This window comes from Tenrec ecaudatus, chromosome 10 (genome assembly GCF_050624435.1).
Source record: "Tenrec ecaudatus isolate mTenEca1 chromosome 10, mTenEca1.hap1, whole genome shotgun sequence".
Taxonomy (NCBI): domain Eukaryota; kingdom Metazoa; phylum Chordata; class Mammalia; order Afrosoricida; family Tenrecidae; genus Tenrec; species Tenrec ecaudatus.
This window is the reverse complement of record NC_134539.1, coordinates 158,486,975-158,504,631: the sequence shown is the minus strand read 5'-3', so window position 1 is coordinate 158,504,631 and position 17,657 is coordinate 158,486,975. Positions and strand designations below refer to the sequence as shown.

Below are 17,657 nucleotides of genomic sequence, written 5' to 3'. Positions count from 1 at the left end.
TTCAATTTTATTGCTTTGCTCTTCAAAGTGTTATCGAGTTCAAATACCTTAGTATGGTGGTTCTCAACCTTCCTAATGCCGCGCCCTGACCCTTTAATCCAGTTCCTCATGTTGTGGTGACCCCCCCAACCATAAAATTATTTTTGCTGCTGCTTCATAACTGTAATTTTGCCACTGCGATGAGTCAGGCGACCCCTGTGAAAGGGTCGTTCGGCTCCCAAAGGGGTTGAGACAAACAGGTTGAGAAACACTGCCTTAATATTTATCTTCTGGACTTGATTTATCACCAAAAACCTGCACCTGGGCAATGGCATCATGTGAATCTGATTAATCAAGGGGGTTCAGCGGAAGGGAATCTGCCCCCATAGACAGAAAGTTTAAATTAAGGAAATAGGCAGTGTGTGAGGAGGATTGTTAACTCCATCCTACTCTGTCACTGAGGGACTTGTGAGCTAGGGACTATATGATGCTTATGAAACCAATGTTGGGTGCACCAGCCCATTTTGTCTTCTGAAGTTGGATGCCGGATTTTGAAAAATCAACTAATAAAGTCCTCTCTTGCTAAAGTGGGTACAAATTGGATTTCTTGAGCGTTTGTCAGTAAGCACTCGTGATCACCCATCTGTAACCTCATATGGGAAATGGCAGTCTGCCCAGTTCCCCTTCTGGACCCCCCTCAGGGTACAGTCTTAAGTCAGGGTTGATACCAGCTGGCCAGCTACCAAGAGGAACTAACACATGCTGGGGTGTTGACAATGTTTCTCACAGCTGTCTGGATCATTTCTCCATCCATTGAAAGCTCCCGAAGATCATTCCGAATGCCATTTTCAGCAGTTCCTATGCCTTTTAACCTCATCAAGATGCCTCAGCTCTGTGCATTAGTTACTTGCTAGTTCCACTTTATCTTGCTTCTTCCAGTGGACTGAGATTGTTACCTCTGACACATAGCATTGTTTTTAATGTTGATCAAGTGATATTAGGGTGAATGCTCACCGTAGCTTTTGAAGATGAGGGAGTGGCTAGGTCACGTGCCAACAATGGACTTAGAATAGATCTACAAACAAAAGCAACACAAAGACACACACACACTAACAAGACCAAGAACCAACCACCACCACCACCACCCCCCGCCCGCCAATATCCAACCCTGGACCAACAGTTGCTTATTCTTTCTTAGTCACCAGTGTCGTATGTCTGTCAAAGACCTGCCTAGAGTGGGTATGATAGGAGTGCAGTCTTGGGTATGCAAGCTTGGAAGTTGATGACTATTCTAGTTGACAGTCTCACCATCCTTCTTTTTTAAGAATCATTTTATTGGGGGCTCGTACAATGCTTATCACAATCCATCCATCCATCCATCCATCCATTGTGTGAAGCTTATTTGTACATTTGTTGCCATCATCATTCTCAAAACATTTGCTTTCTGCTTGAGCCCTTGGTATCAATATTTTCCCCTGCCTCCTCACTCCCCCCTTCCTCATGAATCCTTGATAATTTATAAATTATTATTTTGTCATATCTTACTGTCCAACGTCTCCCTTCACCCACTTTTCTGTTATCCATCCCCCAGGGAGGAGGTTATATGTAAATCCTTGTAATCAGTTCCCCCTTTCCAACCCACCCTCCCTCCATTGTCCCGGTATTGCCACTCTCACCACTAGTCCTGAAGGGATCATCTGTCCTGAATTCCCTGTGTTTCCAGTTCCTATCTGTATCAGTGTATATCCTCTGGTCTAACCAGATTTGTAAGGTAGAATTGGGATCATGATGGCGGGGGGGGGGGGTTCAGTGGGGGAGGAATCATTTAGGAAGTAAAGTTGTATGTTTCATCATTGCTACACTGCACCCTGATTGGACTGTCTCCTCCCCGTAACCCTTCTGTAAGGGGATATCCAGTTGCCTACAGATGGGTCCTGGGTCCCCAATATGCACTCCCCCTCATTCACAATGATACGATTTTTTGTTCTTTGATGCCTGATACCTGATCCCTTCAACACCACATGATCATACAGGCTAGTGTGCTTCTTCCATGTGGGCTTGGTTGCTTCTGGGCTAGATGACTGCTTGTTTACCTTCAAGCCTCTAAGACCCCAGGCACTGTATCTTTTGATAGCCGGGCTCCATCAGCTTTCTTCACCACATATGCTTATGCACCCCCTTTGTCTTCAGCAACTGTGTCAGGAAGGTGAGCATCATGGAATGCCAGTTTAGTAGAACAAAATATTCTTGCATAGAGGGAGTATTTGAGTGGAGGCCCAATGTCCATCTGTTACCTTAATACTAAACCTATAAGTATATGCACATAGATCTTCCCCATCCTCATATATACTTCATACATACTTCCCCATCATATATACTTCCTTATCCTCATATATATATTTACATATGTACATCCCTTTATTTAGACTTCTATAAATGCCCTTTGTCTCCTAGTTCTTTCCGCTCTTTCCTTTGACTTTCCTCTTGTCCCACTATCATGCTCAGCGTTCATTTGGGTTTCAGTAATTCCTCTAGGTTACATTGCCCTTGAACATGCCCTACCAGACCTCCTACACCCTTCTCACCACCGATTTGGATCACTAGTTTTCCCTTGTTCCTGGGTTGGTTAACACCACTTCCTTTTTCCCCACCTCTCCCTCTCCTATGTCCCCCTGGAACCATTGGTCCCATTGTTTTCTCCTCCAGATAATTCATCCAGCTTTTCTTATTTAGACAGACATGCAGAAATAATAACATGCACAAAAACAAGACAGAGCAAAACAAAGCAACAACAACAACAAAAAAACCCCAAAACAACAACAAGCCAATGAAAAAAAACCCAAAACCTAACAACAATAAAGAAAAGCCTGTAGTTAGTTCAAGGACTTTTGTTGTCCTTTAGGAGTATTTTCCAGTCGAGTCTGATGGGGACTTTGTTGCTCTGTTCCCCTTGCTGTTCGGTTGCACGCCCTTAGTGTTTTGCCTCGGTGTGGTGGGATCAGTTCAGGTGCAATTCCTACACTGTGTCTCCAGTGTTGTTCCCTGTAGGGCTATGGGTCACTGAGGGATGTCATGTTTCAAAGTGGGGCCAGCCATATGGTCGTTTCTGTGGATTGGCTGTTTTGAGCGGGAATATTGTCCTCAAGGCTTGGTGGGCCAGGATGTGCTCCACTCTCTTCCTTCCCCTTCAATTGTTCCTATGTGCTCTGATCAGACATGTCCCTCTCCTTGAGCTGCAGCTTCAGTGCTGTCCTCTGAAATAAATTCTTCTGGGGACCATCTTTGCTTCTAAGGAGCATAAGATCTATACTTCTATGACAGACTTGTTTATCTTGAAGCTATGGCCAAAAACCAAACCAAACTCAATGCAGACAGTGCTGACTCATAGCAACCCAATAGGACAGGATAGAACTGTCCCTGTGAGTTTCTGAGACTGAAACTCTTTATGGGAGTAGAAAACTCTGTCTTTCTCCAGTGGAATAGCTGTGGTTTTGAACTACTGACCTTGCAGATCACAGCCCAACTTGTAACTACTGTGCCATCAGGGCGCCTCTGAAAGCCCCAGTATTTTTAGTTCTCTTCACATAATTCAGATGCATCAATTCTTCTTTGGTCTTCCTTATTATCCAGCGTTCACAAGCATGTGTATGAGGCAACTGAAAATACCCTGGCTTGCACCAGACCTCAAAGTGACATCACTGATCTTCAGTACTTTAAAGAGGTCTTGTATTGACAGACTTGACCAATGCAATATGCCTTTTGATTTCTTGATGGCTGCTTCCACACCACTGATTGTGGAACCAAGCCAAATAGAATCCTTGACAACTTCAATATTTTCTGTTAATCACAGTGCTGGTTACTGGTCCAGCTGTGAAGATGTTGGTTTTCTTTTAATTGAGTTATTATCCATACTGAAGGCTGTAGTCTTTAGTTCCTATCAGCAAGTGCTTATTTGCCTATTAAAGGTTGTTAATAAGCCTTCCTCCAAGCCTGATGCAGTGATCTTCTTCATATATGATCCAGCTTCTCAGGTTTTTTCTCTCTCAGCATATAGATTAAATAAGTATGATGAAAGGATATAACCCTAATATACACCTTTCCTGATTTTAAACCATGTGGCATACCCTTGTCTGGTCAAAAGACTGCCGCTAGGCCCATGCACTGGTTCCACATGAACAGAATGAGGTGTTTTAGAATTCCCATGGCTATCCCATATGATCCACACAATCGAATTCCTTTGCATAGTCAATAAAACACAATAAAACATCTTCCTCGCATTCTCTTGCTTTTAGATCTATCTGCTGTCAGCAATGATTTCCCTCATGCCACATCTTCTTCTCAACTAGTTTGCATTTCTGTCAGTGCCCTGTCAATGGACTACTGGAACTGTTGTTGAATTATCTTTGGTAGAATTTTACTTGCATCTGATATCAATAATAATGGTCAATATTTTCATTCTGTGGGTTACCTTTCTTTGGAATGGGTACATTAGAGATCTCTTCCAGTTGGTTGGTCAGATACTTACCTTCCAATTTGGGGGGCATAGATGAGTACTTCCATACTTTTGTATGTATCTTTAAGTTTCAATACTTCTAAACCAGGTATAGGGTAATCTGGGGTTCCTTGGGTCTCGAAGAATAAGTCCCCGTCACCAATGCAGTTTACCCACATTGTATTTTCTAACTGCATTTTATTTCTTCTGTTACACAGCCAACCCAACTCCAGACTCACTGCCATCCAATCAATACTGACTCAGAGGCCCCTGTGGGTCTCCAAGACTGTAAACCTTTACAGGCCTCTAGACAACCTGATCTTTCTCTCTGCCATCCAAGGAGAGCTTTATTTCACATTGTCCCAGTCCAAGTTGTTTGGTGCCATAGAGTCAGTTCTGACACAAAGCAACACATAGTACAACAGACTGAAACACTGCCCGGACCTGCGTCATCCTCAGAGTTGGAGGCCATTGCATCAAGCCGTCTTGTGGAAGGTCTTCCTCTTTGTCGCTGCCCGCTACTTTTAGCAACCATGAAGTCCTTCAGCAGGGACTAGTCTCTCTTGACACGCCCTTGGGACATGTAGTGCAGGTTGGGGCCCAATATTAAATTGGCAGTCGGGGGGAGGGGAGGGGAGGGGAGGGGAGGGGAGGGGAGGGAAGCCAGCGCCCACCTCGTACGGAAGCCTGAGCGGCTCTGTTCCCTCTTTCCGCGTCGACTCCGGAAGTCGTCCCAGTCCCTGAGAGCCCGCCTCCGCCAGCCCGGAAGTGAGCGCTATTCCCGCCAGCGGGCCCGGAAGTGAGTTTCGCTCCCGCCCCAGAGAGTCCGGAAGTGAGTGTCGCTCCCGCTCTCCATTCGTTCCCCAAGGGTTCTGGTCCGTCGCCGAGGCGCAGACGCGGTTGTCTGCTCGGTAGGCGCGCTCGGCCAGGGGCTGGCCACCTGTGCCGCTGGGGCGGTGTGGGCAGGGACTCGAGACTGGCGAGGCTTGGCGCTTCTTTCCCGTGTCCCCTGCGCTCTGCACCGAAGTTTCGGGAGGCCGGCTGGGGCAGTGCGGCGGCCTGGCGGCGTGGACGAGAGGCACCCGGTCCATTGGCAGGGGACGTGGGGTGGGGGGGAGTGTTGGGTTTGGGGCGCCCGGAAGCGTTCTCGTCTCTGCCGCGGGTGGGTCGCCCGATGCCGTGAGGATGGACTGCCCCGAAGCCCCTCCGAGCGTTCTGTCCTGCAGGGCAGTGGGAGCTGCATCCACCTCACAGCAGTGGTTTTATGACTTACATAAGAAACCTGATTGGACCCAACATAGGAAGGAGTCTGGCCGAGGAAGTATCCGGAACTGTAGCTCTCAGCTCCCAGACTGTTAGCGGCCCTCTGGGCGGGCAGGCAGAGCTGACTGCTGCAGCCCGAGTCAGGGACTCCCTGCGACCAGAATTTTAGAAACCTAACTAAAAGAAGAAGCACTAACTCCTCTTCCTTCCTTTTTGTTTCCTCTCATGGTGGAAGTCAGCGCAGGGCTAAGTAGGGGGTGCGGGTGGGGCGCTTGTGGGCTTCAGGTTGAAGGCTGCTGGGGTGCTTGGTGTAGCAAGCCTTAGCCTTCGGGAGTGGAATTGAAGGGACGACGGCGGGGTCTGCGGTGGGTCAGACTGGCTGGTCTGCATTTGGCTTTGGCCAGTGGGCCCAAGGGCTCCACCTGTATGTGTCTGCTCTCCCCTAGCCCCTGGTGCCCTGTGGAGGGTGGTCCCAGAGTGGCCGGGATGTATATGCAGGTGGAGGTGCACACAGGCTCCCGCCTCCACCTGAAGAGAGCCCCCGGCATCAGGTCCTGGTCTCTTCTTGTTGGTAAGTATTTGGGTCTTTGCAGAACCAGTACATGACCTCTAGAGAGCATACAGGTGAATCCGTTTTTCCCGCTTGGCTCTGCAGCTCCAGATCACAAGGACTAACTCGTTTCTTTTCTACCAGTTTCATAACAGACTCATGCCCACTTGGTCTTGTCTCACCACCTCATGTCCTTGGCAGCACTTTCTCTGAGGCCACAGGATTTCCCCATCACACTCAGACACATCAGGTTCCTTTGTCAACTTCAATGATTGTGACTCACACTCTGCCTCAGCTATCACTGGGTCTAGTGACAAGGACGGGAACCAACCACTTGTACTGAAAGCTTGCTGCATGCCACACTAGCGCTGGGATATGATAAACAGGGTGCTCCTACTTGCTGAGCTCATGCCTGTGCTGAGTCTGGTGAGGGGGAGGGTACCTCCCCAATTCCTGCCCCCCAGCAGGGTCCTGTTACAGGTGAGAGGAGGCTTGGGGCGGTGGCAGCTGTGCTTGCTGCACGCACCGGGACTCCTGGGGGCTGGGCTTGCTTTTCTCTCAGACCACACGTTCTTGGGCCCCTCTCTGTGTGGCCTGTTGCTCTGAGCCTGTGTAGATAGACATTTGTGAAGGCTTCAGAATTTTGGTTGCTTCCCCCTACCCCAGCTCCTGCTTCCCTCCATCTTGCCCATCACTGGCCACAGAAGGCTGTGGGCACAGGGCATAAGGGCTGGCTTTCCTCTGCAGGGATCCTGTCCATCGGCCTGGCTGCCGCCTACTACAGTGGAGGTAAATGCCACCCTCAACTGCTAACACCCGCGGTGCCAGGGAAGGGAAAGAGGAACAGTCCCCAGATGGTTACTTGAGGGCCAGAGGCGTGGGGTGGGGTGGGGGCAGGGCCCTGCAGGCCAAGCAGTCCTCCAGGTAGACCCCTTCCGGCCCCTGTTGCCTGGAAGGCGCAGGCCAGGCCTCACCTCAGCTCTGTGTGCCCTGCAGACAGTCTGGGCTGGAAGCTCTTCTATGTCACTGGCTGCCTCTTCGTGGCGGTGCAGAACTTGGAGGAGTGGGAGGTAAGGGCTGGGCACAGGGGCCACACGGGGCTACAGGGAGGTGGCACCCCCGGGCATGGTAGGACCTCACTGTAGCCGGGTCCCCGCCTGGTCATGTCCAATGGGCTCTGCATGTGACCTGCTACACCGCTTTGCCCTGCAGGTGGGTTTGGGCGGCACCTTGGGGTCTATGGCTGTCCTGGGCCATTTCCTCTCAGAAGCTTCCTATGACTATCTTGAGCCCTGGGTGCCACCTACTGAAGAAGATGGGGCAAGTCTGTCAACCTCAGTGGAGATGCACTCCCACCCCTGCCCGTGGCCCGAGTGTGCGCTGACCTCTTCCCTCCAGTCCTCCCTCTTGGCTGCCCTTCTCTCCAGGCGCTGGCGCCAACGTGACTGCCCTCTCCTCATAAGGGACAAGAGGACTCAGGGTGTTTGGTCCTATTGAGAGACGACCCTGGGCTGACGGGTTAGGGGCAGTAGGGGGACCAGACCTCCCCCCACCCCAAATGCTCACTGACAGTGTAGCGCGTGATGGGCTGTAACTCTACCCGTGTCTGTGTGGGGCGAAGGGTGGTGGTGGGTGTTCTCTGTTTGGTGTGGTGGGACCCAAGCCTTCTGGAGTTGGTGAGGTGGCCACCATGCAGACCCAAAGCCAGACTTGACACCCTGTGCCCCGTTTGCCAGGAAGCCATCTTCAACAAGGGCACTGGGAAAGCCGTTCTGAAGACAGCCAGCCTGTACAAGAAGCTTCTGACTCTCTGCAGGGCAGGCCAGGAACAAGGTGAGGCTGGCACGGGGCAACTGCAGATTTGAGCTCTTGTAGGGGTGCATCTGGTTCCCTCAGACCCTGCCCTGCAGCTAGAGAGGGAGGGCCCTTGAGGGGACCCCAGTGCCCTTGACTACTGTGCATGGAGAGTCAGCAGGGCATCTGGAGCCTCAGGTGCCCCGCAAGGCAGGTGCTGCTGTAGCCTGGCTTCCCGAGCTCACTCAGCAATGTGCAGAGAAGCCCCAGGGGAATATTCAGATTCCTGGGGGTAAGGGGGTGCTTAATTCCCATCCACCATACAATTCCTCCCCACTGCTCATTTCTTCCCTCCCATTCCCCCCCCCCCCCCACACACAACAGCTGCTGTGTTAATGAATGCAGACACTATACCCTGCAAGGCTTTGGGGCCCCTGGAGGGAAGTGGGGAGAGGATAGTGGCCTGGTCTCAGGCTGTGGGTACTTTGGGGGTGGGGCCTGTGCTAAGGCTCCTGGTGGCCCCCAAGGGCTGCAGAATCCAGGGGCTGGCCCAGGTACCTGAGATGGGGGTGGTCTCCCAGCAGCTATCCCCAAAACTTGTGGGTAAAGGAAGCATAACCCAGTCACTGGAGCTCTGGTGGTTGGAGCCCACCAGCGGTTTGGGGAGGAGGAGGAGGAAGCTCCCGAAAAGATCAAAAGTCCTGGAATCCCCAAAGGCCAGCTCTATCCTGTCCTGTAGTAGGCTTGCTGAGACACATGCCACTAGGTGGCAGTGAGTTTGGGAATGGCAGGGATGCAGAGTGGGGCGGTACAACTTCGAGGCCAGCTGATGCCTGGCGTGCTAGAGGTAACACTCAGGAATGAGCTCTTCCATGGTGGTGAGGCTGCCACAGGCCTCACTGCCTTGCTGACTGCGCCCCCACACCTGCTTTGCCGACTGTAGTCAGTGCGATGACCCCTCCCCCGGACTGGAGGTGGCCAGTAGGAGCCTCCTCTGAAATCTTTTGTGTTCGTGGTCATCTGACATCTAGATGAGGGCTGGGTGGTGCCTGCTGGGGAGCACCTCCAAGTGTAAAGGCACAGGGCCTTCGCCCGATGGTGGACGTGAACCCCGTCTGTAGGTACAGAGTGGGTATGTGGGGGTCTCGCTGACCTGTACCCTTGCAGTGGTGGTCCTGCTGAGCGACATCCGGGATGTGAATGTCGAGGAGGAGAAGGTCCGATACTTTGGGAAGGGCTACGTGGTTGTGCTACGATTTGCAACAGGCTTCTCCCACCCCCTCACCCAGAGCACAGTCATGGGCCACCGAAGGTGAGAGCTCTGGGCGGGTGGGGGCATCCAGCACTGGTCAGTGTTGGGGGTGGGCAGGAAATCAACCCACTGGTGGGATAGGTGGGATTAGGAGGAGAGAGCCCAGGGATGGAGTGCATGCTGGTGCAGTGGGGGGAGGGGTGCCTGGGGTGCCCCAGGAAGGTGGTGTGCCTGCGGGTTATGTACCAACAGTTCCAGGCTATGGGTGTCAGCAGAACTAGAGGCTTGACTGGCCCCGGGTGAGAGGCCTGGGTGGGGCAGAAATGGGGCCTCCAGTTACCAACTGCTCTTTCTTCCGCACTGGTCTCAGCGATGTGGAAGCCATTGCCAATCTCATCACCAGCTTCCTGGAGCTGCACCGCCCTGAGAGCCCTGGAGACCCCTCCCAGAGTAGCGACAGTGAGGCTGACCCAGGGCACCACAGCTGAGGGCCCGGGCCTGCCCCCTAGAAGCCCCCTCCTAGCACACTGGGCGGGGTCCTGTACCCCTTCCACCACGTGCCCTAGACTTATTGCTTTGAGCTCTGACCCCCCAAGGCTGCATGTCTGCCTGGGGCTCCCCTGGCTGTTGAGGGGCTTGGGCTCCACCCCCTCCCCTCAAACCGCCCAACCATGTCCAGGACCCACACTGCGTGTAGGGCACTGGGTGGAGAGTGGCCCTGGTGGGCAGCAACGCCACAGACACAAAGGTCCTAGACCGCAGGCCCTTGGTGGACGTGGATGCCTGCAGCATGGTCTGAACCTCTGCACCCTTCCCCTCTTGGTGCCCCTTCTCCATTTGGGCACACAGCCCTCAGGGTCGCAGAAGGCCCATGGGGTGGAGGGACAGTGGGCTGTGGTGCCGCCCTTCCCTTCACCTTCAGCCAAGACCCCAAAGACCAGATCCTGCTTCTAGCGGTGACATCGGGCAGGGCACTGACAGCCCTGTCCCGGAGCAGTCTTCTGGTTTCCATCCTTCCTGCTCCTGCAATCAAATCCACTGCCCGTCCTGACTCACAGCCGACGGGACAGTGGACCTGCTCCGCGGGAGCAGGCGCAGCAGCTCTTCCTGGAAGCAGGCTGTGTTGTCCCCTCACGTAGCTGGGGCTTCAGTGGACGACCTTGATGTTGGCAGCCCAGTGCTCAGCCCACTGCCCTTGCTGGGGTGCCGTGCTCGTCCCAGCCCTGCCCCAGGTACCACCAGCCGCAGGCCTTGCATTGGAGGCCCTGGAGGGCTAACGTTGCCCAAGCTGCCTCCCCCGGAACGAGACAGCCATGGCCGGGACGAGGCCTGGCCCCTGGATGGAGAGGAGCCTCTGCCCGCCTTACCAGGGGATAGCACCAAGCAACCCTTAGTTTGGGGACCTGGCGGTTTCAATGCCAAAGTTCTTTTTTTTAAACATGGTTAAGTTTGAATATTCTTTTTTCTAAATAAAGGTACAAAACGCTATAGCCTGAGTCTGAAGGGCCCAAGCCCTAGGGCTGGATATGTTCCAAAGCAGGGGTAGGGTCTGCAGGCCCTTCTGGAAACCAAGGGGAAGGTCAGGGAGGAACAGAAGAGTCATGCTCACACGATCCCACACCTCTTTATTTCAAACACCCCGCAGGTGCCAGCAGCCTGGACATGGGTGGGGAAGTCTTTTGGGTCTCTGGCCCTGGGCTCTCAGGTCCCAGCACAATATGGGGTGTCCTTAGGGTCCCACCCCACTATGGGGCTCCCCCTTGTCTTTGGGGCATTCCTGCTCTCAGGATCCCCTCCTGCTATCGAGTCCATGGGACCTGCCTGGCTGCGGGCTCCACACCCCCACTCAGGGCCCCGGCTGGCCGATGGCCTGGCTAAGGTCCTGGGCCAGGCTCTGCAGCCTCTGGAGGCTGGGGCGCACATTCTCCTCCAGCCACTCCTCCACAGCATCTGGGTAAAAGACGCGCGCCAGGGCGGCCTCCAGCTCCGGCAGCAGGGTGGCCCAGCGGCCCAGGAGGCTAGGATGACAGAAAGCCTTGTGCTCCAGCAGGGTACGCCAAAGGCGGGCACTCCCTGGGGCAGGGTGGCACTAGGTTCAGGGTGTGGGCATTACCTGAGCACCTCAGGCTGGATGTGTGGTACCATGACTGGGTGGATGACCTTCTGCCTGCGGTGGTAGGGGCTGAACCAACCCGTCACGTACCTGGGCAAACCACACACATCCAGGGTCCAGCTGACCAGGTGGCCCTGTCCCACCCTACCTGTGCAGGTGGCAGGAATGGGGGGGGGGGAGTCTCACCTGTTCCCGTCCAGCAGAGCCTCCACAGAGCTCCGCAGATGGAGGCCGACTTGCGTGACGAGGGCGAGTATGTCACTGCCGGGAAAGGAGCAAGCACCCTCCCTGCCAAGAGCGGGGGGGGTGAGAATGGTGGTCTGAGGGAGGGGATGGGGCTTGTGGAGGGAGGGGTACCTCATGAAGTCAGTCAGGTCCAGGCTGGAGACCCCAAGGCAGCTTTGCACCATGGCCTTTGCCTCTTCACTGAAGCTGCCTGCAGCAGATGGGTGGACTCACCAAGCTGGCCCCAGGGCCCCGGCCCATTCCGCCTTGGGGACCTTGAGGCCTGAGGGTGGGCACAGGCCCCTTCTTGAGGGGATGGACTCCCATGAGCCCCATGGGGTGGGACTTTATATAAGACCTGGGCTGCAGCGCCACGCCCTGACAGTAGCAGCCCACACCCCGCCCAGAAAACCCTGCCCTTCCGGGTAGGCATTGGCCCAGGGTGGATGTGAGAGAAAGACCCCTGCCCAGTGCCCCCTCCCCCAGCTGGGCCGAGGCAGTAGGGGAGAGCACACCATGCAACAGGGACTGCAGACAGATGGCCAGCGTCGGGATGGCCACAGGCAGCAGCTCGCACAGCACCGCAAAGTGGTCGTACCTGTGGCCCAGAGAGGGTTCAGGGGCTGCCCTGCTCTGGGCCTGGGGCCCCCGGGCCCACCACCCTGCCCTCACCCAGTGGGACACACCTCTGCCAGCCAGTCAGAATGATTCCCTGCAGCGCCCCAGCGGGCCCGGCTTGGGCAGCCTGCAGCCACTGCAGCTGATTCCGCAGGTGGTGCTCGGCGGGGGTCAGCGCCTGGTGGGCCCCTGTGGCCCCCTTGAAGGCACTGGCGGCCCAGAGCCGGGGAAAGCCGCACGAGCGGAACTTCTCCATGAGGACGACTGTTGGGGGGAGAGGAGACCTGCTCACTGGGCCCCCGGATGGTCTCAGGCCGGGTGCTCAGGCCTAGATGTGCACTGACCTTTGCTGGGGACATCCAGGTCGGCCCTGTAGTCCCAGAGCACCGGCTCCACCAGCTGTGGCACCCCGGACTCTGCAGGGACAGGGGACATATTCCCATGGGGCTAGGGGATCCTTCTGCTGTCCCCAACCCAGGTCCTGTCCCAACTAGATTTTGGTTCTTGGGACCTGCACTACATGCACAAACGCACACTGCTTTGGAGATGCCTCCAAGGGGCTGAAATGCAGAACCATCTCGGGGCCCTACAAGGTTTCTGAGGCTCAACTGTCAAGGAGGCCGGTGACCAGACAGCATCCTTCATGAGCAGCTGATGGGTGGCTAGCTGAGCTCCTCCACTGGCCCTGAGGGACTGAGGCGCTGTACCAGCCCAGCAGTATCTTCGAGGATGGAGGTGGGCTGTGCCTTGATGTCCAGCAGGGGCCATTAGAGGACACATGGAGCAGACCACTCTAATTAGAGCTAAGTGACCACCTGCAGCTGGTGCCACCAGGTCGGCTGTCTGCTCGGGGCTCTTGCCTGGCGGGAACAGACTGTTGGAGGTGTGGGAGTACCAGCCTGGGTCGTTTTGGGATGGGGAGCTGCTTCTGCCACCATCTGGCTTGCCCAGATGGCTGGCCAGGCAGGCCAGCCATGGGGGTTGTGGCTGAGGTTGCCAGCCAGGGTGGTGGGCAAGGGCGGCAGCACCCAGGGCCTCTTCCGCCAGCCTACCTCAGATCTACCCATGGGCCCCTACCCCTGATCCATGGGCTTGGACACAACCTGGGGCCACTGGCCCAAGGACCCCTGAAAGCAGCAGGCTTTGGCCTGCCTGGCTGCCTCTAGAAATGAGAGGTCTCAAAGCCACCCCCTGCCCAGGTCTGCCCACCCACCCACCTAGGTGGGCTGGGGTCCAACCTTCCAGGAGGCCCTCCGGCATGTCACGCAGCATGTCATCCCACACCAGGGGTGTCGTGTCTGGGTGCCGGATGCGCACATGGCTGGCCACGGCCCTCATGTGTGACAGGCACAGTGTGGCCTGGCTGTTCTGCTCCTGCTGTAGCCACTGCTTCGAGGCCTCCCCCTCCCCAAGGTAATAGACCTGAGGGCGAGAACCACGAGGGCCCTTAGGAGGGGAGAACTGTGGCCCCTGGAGGGAGGGGACCTGGGCCCTGCTGGTCCCCAGTGAAGGGTCCTTGGACAGGTCAGGGCGGGGGGGTGGGGGAGAATCACTGGGGTGGGGGAGGAGCTCCAACCCAGCACCACGCCTCACAAGAGGCCACACTTGCAATGACCTTGTCTGTCAAGTGGACAAACAGACGGAGGGACAGGACACGGCCCAGCCATGTGGTGGAGCACCATCCAGCCTTTGATGAGAATCAGTGCCCTGAGCACCCACCACATGGGTGAGGGGCGACCCAGTGGCAGCCAGGTTAGCCGGGGCATGGAGTTGCGGGACTGGTTCAAGTGTGAGCAGTTTCCAGAACTAGCCAGGCGGTGGGCGCGGAGTGAGCTCACCCCAGCACGAGTTTTAACAAAGCCGTGGGTGCATTTGCGGTCCTGTGTGTCCCACAACCAGAAAGAGAAGATTTCTCTGGGAGAAAAGGCGGCTCTGGGCCAGCTGATTGGCAGCCGGGTGCTTGCTCAGACTCTGGGTCACCAGGCCATCGCCTATCCAACTGTCCTTCCTGCCACCATCTCAGACCACCTTTCTTCAGGTGGACGCCAGTCACGTGCCAAACACGCATCCACGGAAGGCCCAGCCGCCTGACTGCTGTCCCTGGGGGAGCCTGTCTTCTTACTCTGGGGGGAAGGCTTCTCTGTGCAGCAGCAGCAGCAGCAGCAGCAGCGAGAAGCAGTGCAGTAAAAAGAATGTTGCCGGGGGAGGGCCCGTACCTCGTCACAACCAATGTGGAGCCACCGAGCCCCCTGGTGCAGCTCCATGACCTGGTCGACCATGGCTCCGACGAGCGCCAGCGACTCCGCCTCGTGGGGGTTCAGGGTGTTGGGGAAAAGGGCCACTTCCCGGAGGTGAGCAAAGGCCCTGTGCTTCAGCACGAACTGCAGAGAGAACTCCATCAGAGGCTCAGTGGGGACACTGAGGCCAGGGAGGGAGGGAGGGGAGAGCTGGGGCTCCAGGGCAGCTGTGGGCAGAGGGGGCTGAGAGCTGTCCAGCACTGGTGCTTCCTGATCCTGGTCTGCGTTGTCCTGTTACTTAGTCAACACAGGCTGCGGTCTGTGTGGCCATCACTGGAGGTGGCGTACAGGATGGCTGGGTCTGGACTGCTAAGGTGGTCAGTGTGGAGGGGTACCTGACTTCTGCCTCAGGTGGTGGGGGGGGATGGGCTCTGGGCTGATGGTCCCCTGACGCCCAAACTTGGACAAGCTGAGGACACAAGTCTCCCCCCCGACCCCCACCAACTGGTTACAGACCCTGAGGGTTGCTGCTGGGAGAGGACAGAGCCCACTCCAGCTCACATGCAGACAGGCTGGCCCAGCAGCACAAGAGCCAGCAGGTCCTCTCCCCCAAGACAACTACAGACGCTGGGCAATTCCATCACCACTGGGGTACATGAATACCCCAGCAAAAGCTAACGGGGGAGACCCCCCACACGGGGCAGGCCTGAGAACTGGCTGCACTCTGAGCGCTCCAGCCCGCAAGCAGGCAGGGCAAACCCTGGAATCACGACCTGAGCAGGGTCACCAGTGCCTGGCGCTGAGGGAAGGGCAGGCCACTGACCCACTAGCAAAAGCCACCACCACCAGGGCGACAAGCGTGCCAAGGGCACCAGTTAAGGAAGTGTCCAGTCAGTGGTGTCATGACCTGCCTGTGAGTCCCCTGACCTGTGGCTGAGGGCAGCCACTGCTGCCCAGGGAGTCGACCCCAACTCATGGGGACTCTGCACACGGTTATGGAGCAAGCGGGAGACACTAAACCCTGGAGACCAAACTACTTCACTGGAGGGAGATCCCAGGCATGTGGGGGGTGGGGTGGGAGGGCGGGCTTAAGGAAGAAAGCAGACATGTCCTACACAGCCTCTTCCAGGAGCAGCGTTTCCAGTTAAATTGAAGGGGACGGCTGAAGGCAGACGAGCTCGGCTGGCCTGGCAGGGTGCGGACACCCACGGCCAGGGCCCAGAAGTGCAGAAGCTTGGAAACGCCGTAGGTCTGTTTGAAGGTTTACCTCCACGCACAGACCACAAAAACAATGCTCCTTGGTCCTGCCAGCTCCCCCAAGCCTGGGCACTGAGCCTGGCCAGCCTCAGCCAGAGCCCTACCCGCGGGCCCAGGCCACCTCCCCGTCCTCTTACCTCCATGTGCCCGAATGTCTGCAGCAAAGGGATCACCTCTAGCTCGTGCTGCCTGGCCAGGTGCAGGATGGCTCTCACCTCCGAGGGACTGCAAGACACGGGGGCCAGGGTCACGCTGACCATAGGTCAGTGACTGGAACACCCTAGCTACCCCTAGGAGAAAGAGGTGGCCTTCTGCTTCCATATGACTCACAGCCTTGGGCACCCTGTGGGGCAATCCCCCTCCCCCTCCCCCTCTGGGGTTGCCATGAGAGGAAGGGAGTCAACGGAATGGATCTGGGGAGAGACAAAAGTCACCCACAGAAGTCACACCTCTGTCCCCCGGCATAGCTCTGTGCACACTCCCCTAGGCCAACACACGCCTTCCCATCAGACACTGCAGGGCCTCCCGGGAGTTAAGGGCCCACTGTGTGCAGAGGCCAGAGGGGAGTGGCGCTCCTAGGGAAGGCTCCCACGCTGTGACCTGGGGGATGCTCTTCCCGGTCCTCCAGGACCCTTGCTCAGCACTAGCTACTCGGCTCTGGTCCCAGGGCCAAGTCCTGCCAGGGGCAAGTGCAGCCTGGCCATTACCTGAGAAGGCGTTCCACATTTCTATATAGTGGCGAGTGGGCCTGGGAATCTGCCTCCCTCCTCAGTAGTTAGTTGCTGGAAGAGGCCCAGAGCCCATGTTCGAGCTCACGTGGGCTGTAGGGGCCACCCTGGGGAGGGCCACTGTCCTGTCCTCAGCTGGGAGCTGCTACCTAGGAACACACCACCTCATAAGAGGAGGCGAGACTGCACCTTTCCATGTCTGGACCTCCCAACAGCCCGTCAGCCTCGCACTCACTGTCTAAACTGCGTTAACAAAGCTCCCGCCGCCAAGTCTGCCGAGATCACTTCCAACCATGGGCCTTGACAAAGTCAGCTCATGGAGGAGGAGCATTCAAAGGCTCCAGCAAGGAAGTCTCTCCAGGGAACACTTTAGGATTACTGGCCTGATATCATTGTTGATAATTGTAGCTGCTCTCTGGTTCTTGATAATTTTGCTCACCTCCCCTTTTAGGAATCAACTGATGTCCACTGAGGAAATTCCCCAGAACTTGAGGTTACTCCCTTTCCTATGGCTTTGAAAGATCCACGTCCTGACTGTGTGCAAAGTGTATTGTGTAATAACACTAGAAACTGGAAGCCAGAAACCCCCTTAAGGAATTTGTTAGATCTTGAGCAGGCTGAGCTATTGCAACCGAAACCCACGGAAATCTCAGAGGCTCGTTTGGAAACTTTTGTGCAAGATCCTAAAAAAGTTTATCATCCTCTTCCCACAGTTTTCCCTTTCCTGATATTGGTTACTGCATAGGGGGGAGAATATGGTATCCCCCTCCCAAAGAGAAATAGAGTTGCTGACCCTGATTTACCTTATACGAGGGCTCATAATAAGAATGGCATAAGAATAGTTAACAAAGAAGGTGTACACGTTCCTTTGAGTAGTTTAAGTTTTATGGAAAGGTTAGCAAGAAGAGGGGCCTCCGGGATGTTTGAAGTCCACTGACGCAAAGCTACCTATTGTGAGGCAACTCATACCTTGGTACAGAAAGACTTTTGGGAGTTTAATTTATGGGAACTTAGTGGAAAAGAACAAGAAATGAAAACCCTAGAGGAACAGCCCAAGAAGGAACAGAAAGAACAGCCAAAGCCTTCCAAGTAACTTTTGTGATTGATAATGAAATACATTAATGCTCTATTGATTTCATAGTTAGAACA

General features: G+C 55.5%; 2 protein-coding genes across 6 annotated transcripts in view; one reads left to right on the top strand and one right to left on the bottom strand.

The window, feature by feature from the left end:
* Positions 1-5,284: 5,284 nt before the first annotated feature.
* On the top strand, positions 5,285-10,820 carry CYBC1 (cytochrome b-245 chaperone 1). 2 transcript variants are annotated; one of them, XM_075562429.1, is made up of 7 exons: positions 5,285-5,303; positions 6,181-6,305; positions 7,032-7,073; positions 7,281-7,354; positions 8,021-8,117; positions 9,246-9,390; positions 9,701-10,820. In XM_075562429.1, exons 2-7 carry the CDS (start codon positions 6,221-6,223, stop codon positions 9,816-9,818), a joined length of 561 nt encoding a protein of 186 aa, XP_075418544.1. In that variant the 5' UTR covers positions 5,285-5,303; positions 6,181-6,220; the 3' UTR covers positions 9,819-10,820. The 2 variants fall into 2 exon arrangements, with proteins under 2 accessions (XP_075418544.1, XP_075418543.1); XM_075562428.1 differs by having other exon boundaries at positions 5,288-5,382.
* Positions 10,821-10,938: 118 nt separating this feature from the next.
* HEXD (hexosaminidase D) overlaps positions 10,939-17,657 on the bottom strand; it is a 14,752-nt gene continuing 8,033 nt past the window's right edge. For 3 of the 4 annotated variants that reach the window (XM_075562422.1, XM_075562423.1, XM_075562424.1), the window contains 10 exons: positions 15,918-16,005; positions 14,503-14,667; positions 13,504-13,708; positions 12,631-12,702; positions 12,355-12,550; positions 12,184-12,266; positions 11,801-11,879; positions 11,630-11,731; positions 11,444-11,533; positions 10,939-11,348 (listed from right to left, as the gene is read on the bottom strand). In XM_075562422.1, coding sequence (XP_075418537.1) covers positions 11,177-11,348; positions 11,444-11,533; positions 11,630-11,731; positions 11,801-11,879; positions 12,184-12,266; positions 12,355-12,550; positions 12,631-12,702; positions 13,504-13,708; positions 14,503-14,667; positions 15,918-16,005 — 1,252 coding nt within the window. In that variant the 3' untranslated portion in view covers positions 10,939-11,176. The remainder of the gene's footprint in view (positions 11,349-11,443; positions 11,534-11,629; positions 11,732-11,800; positions 11,880-12,183; positions 12,267-12,354; positions 12,551-12,630; positions 12,703-13,503; positions 13,709-14,502; positions 14,668-15,917; positions 16,006-17,657) is intronic. The other variant, XM_075562425.1, reaches the window with a different exon arrangement.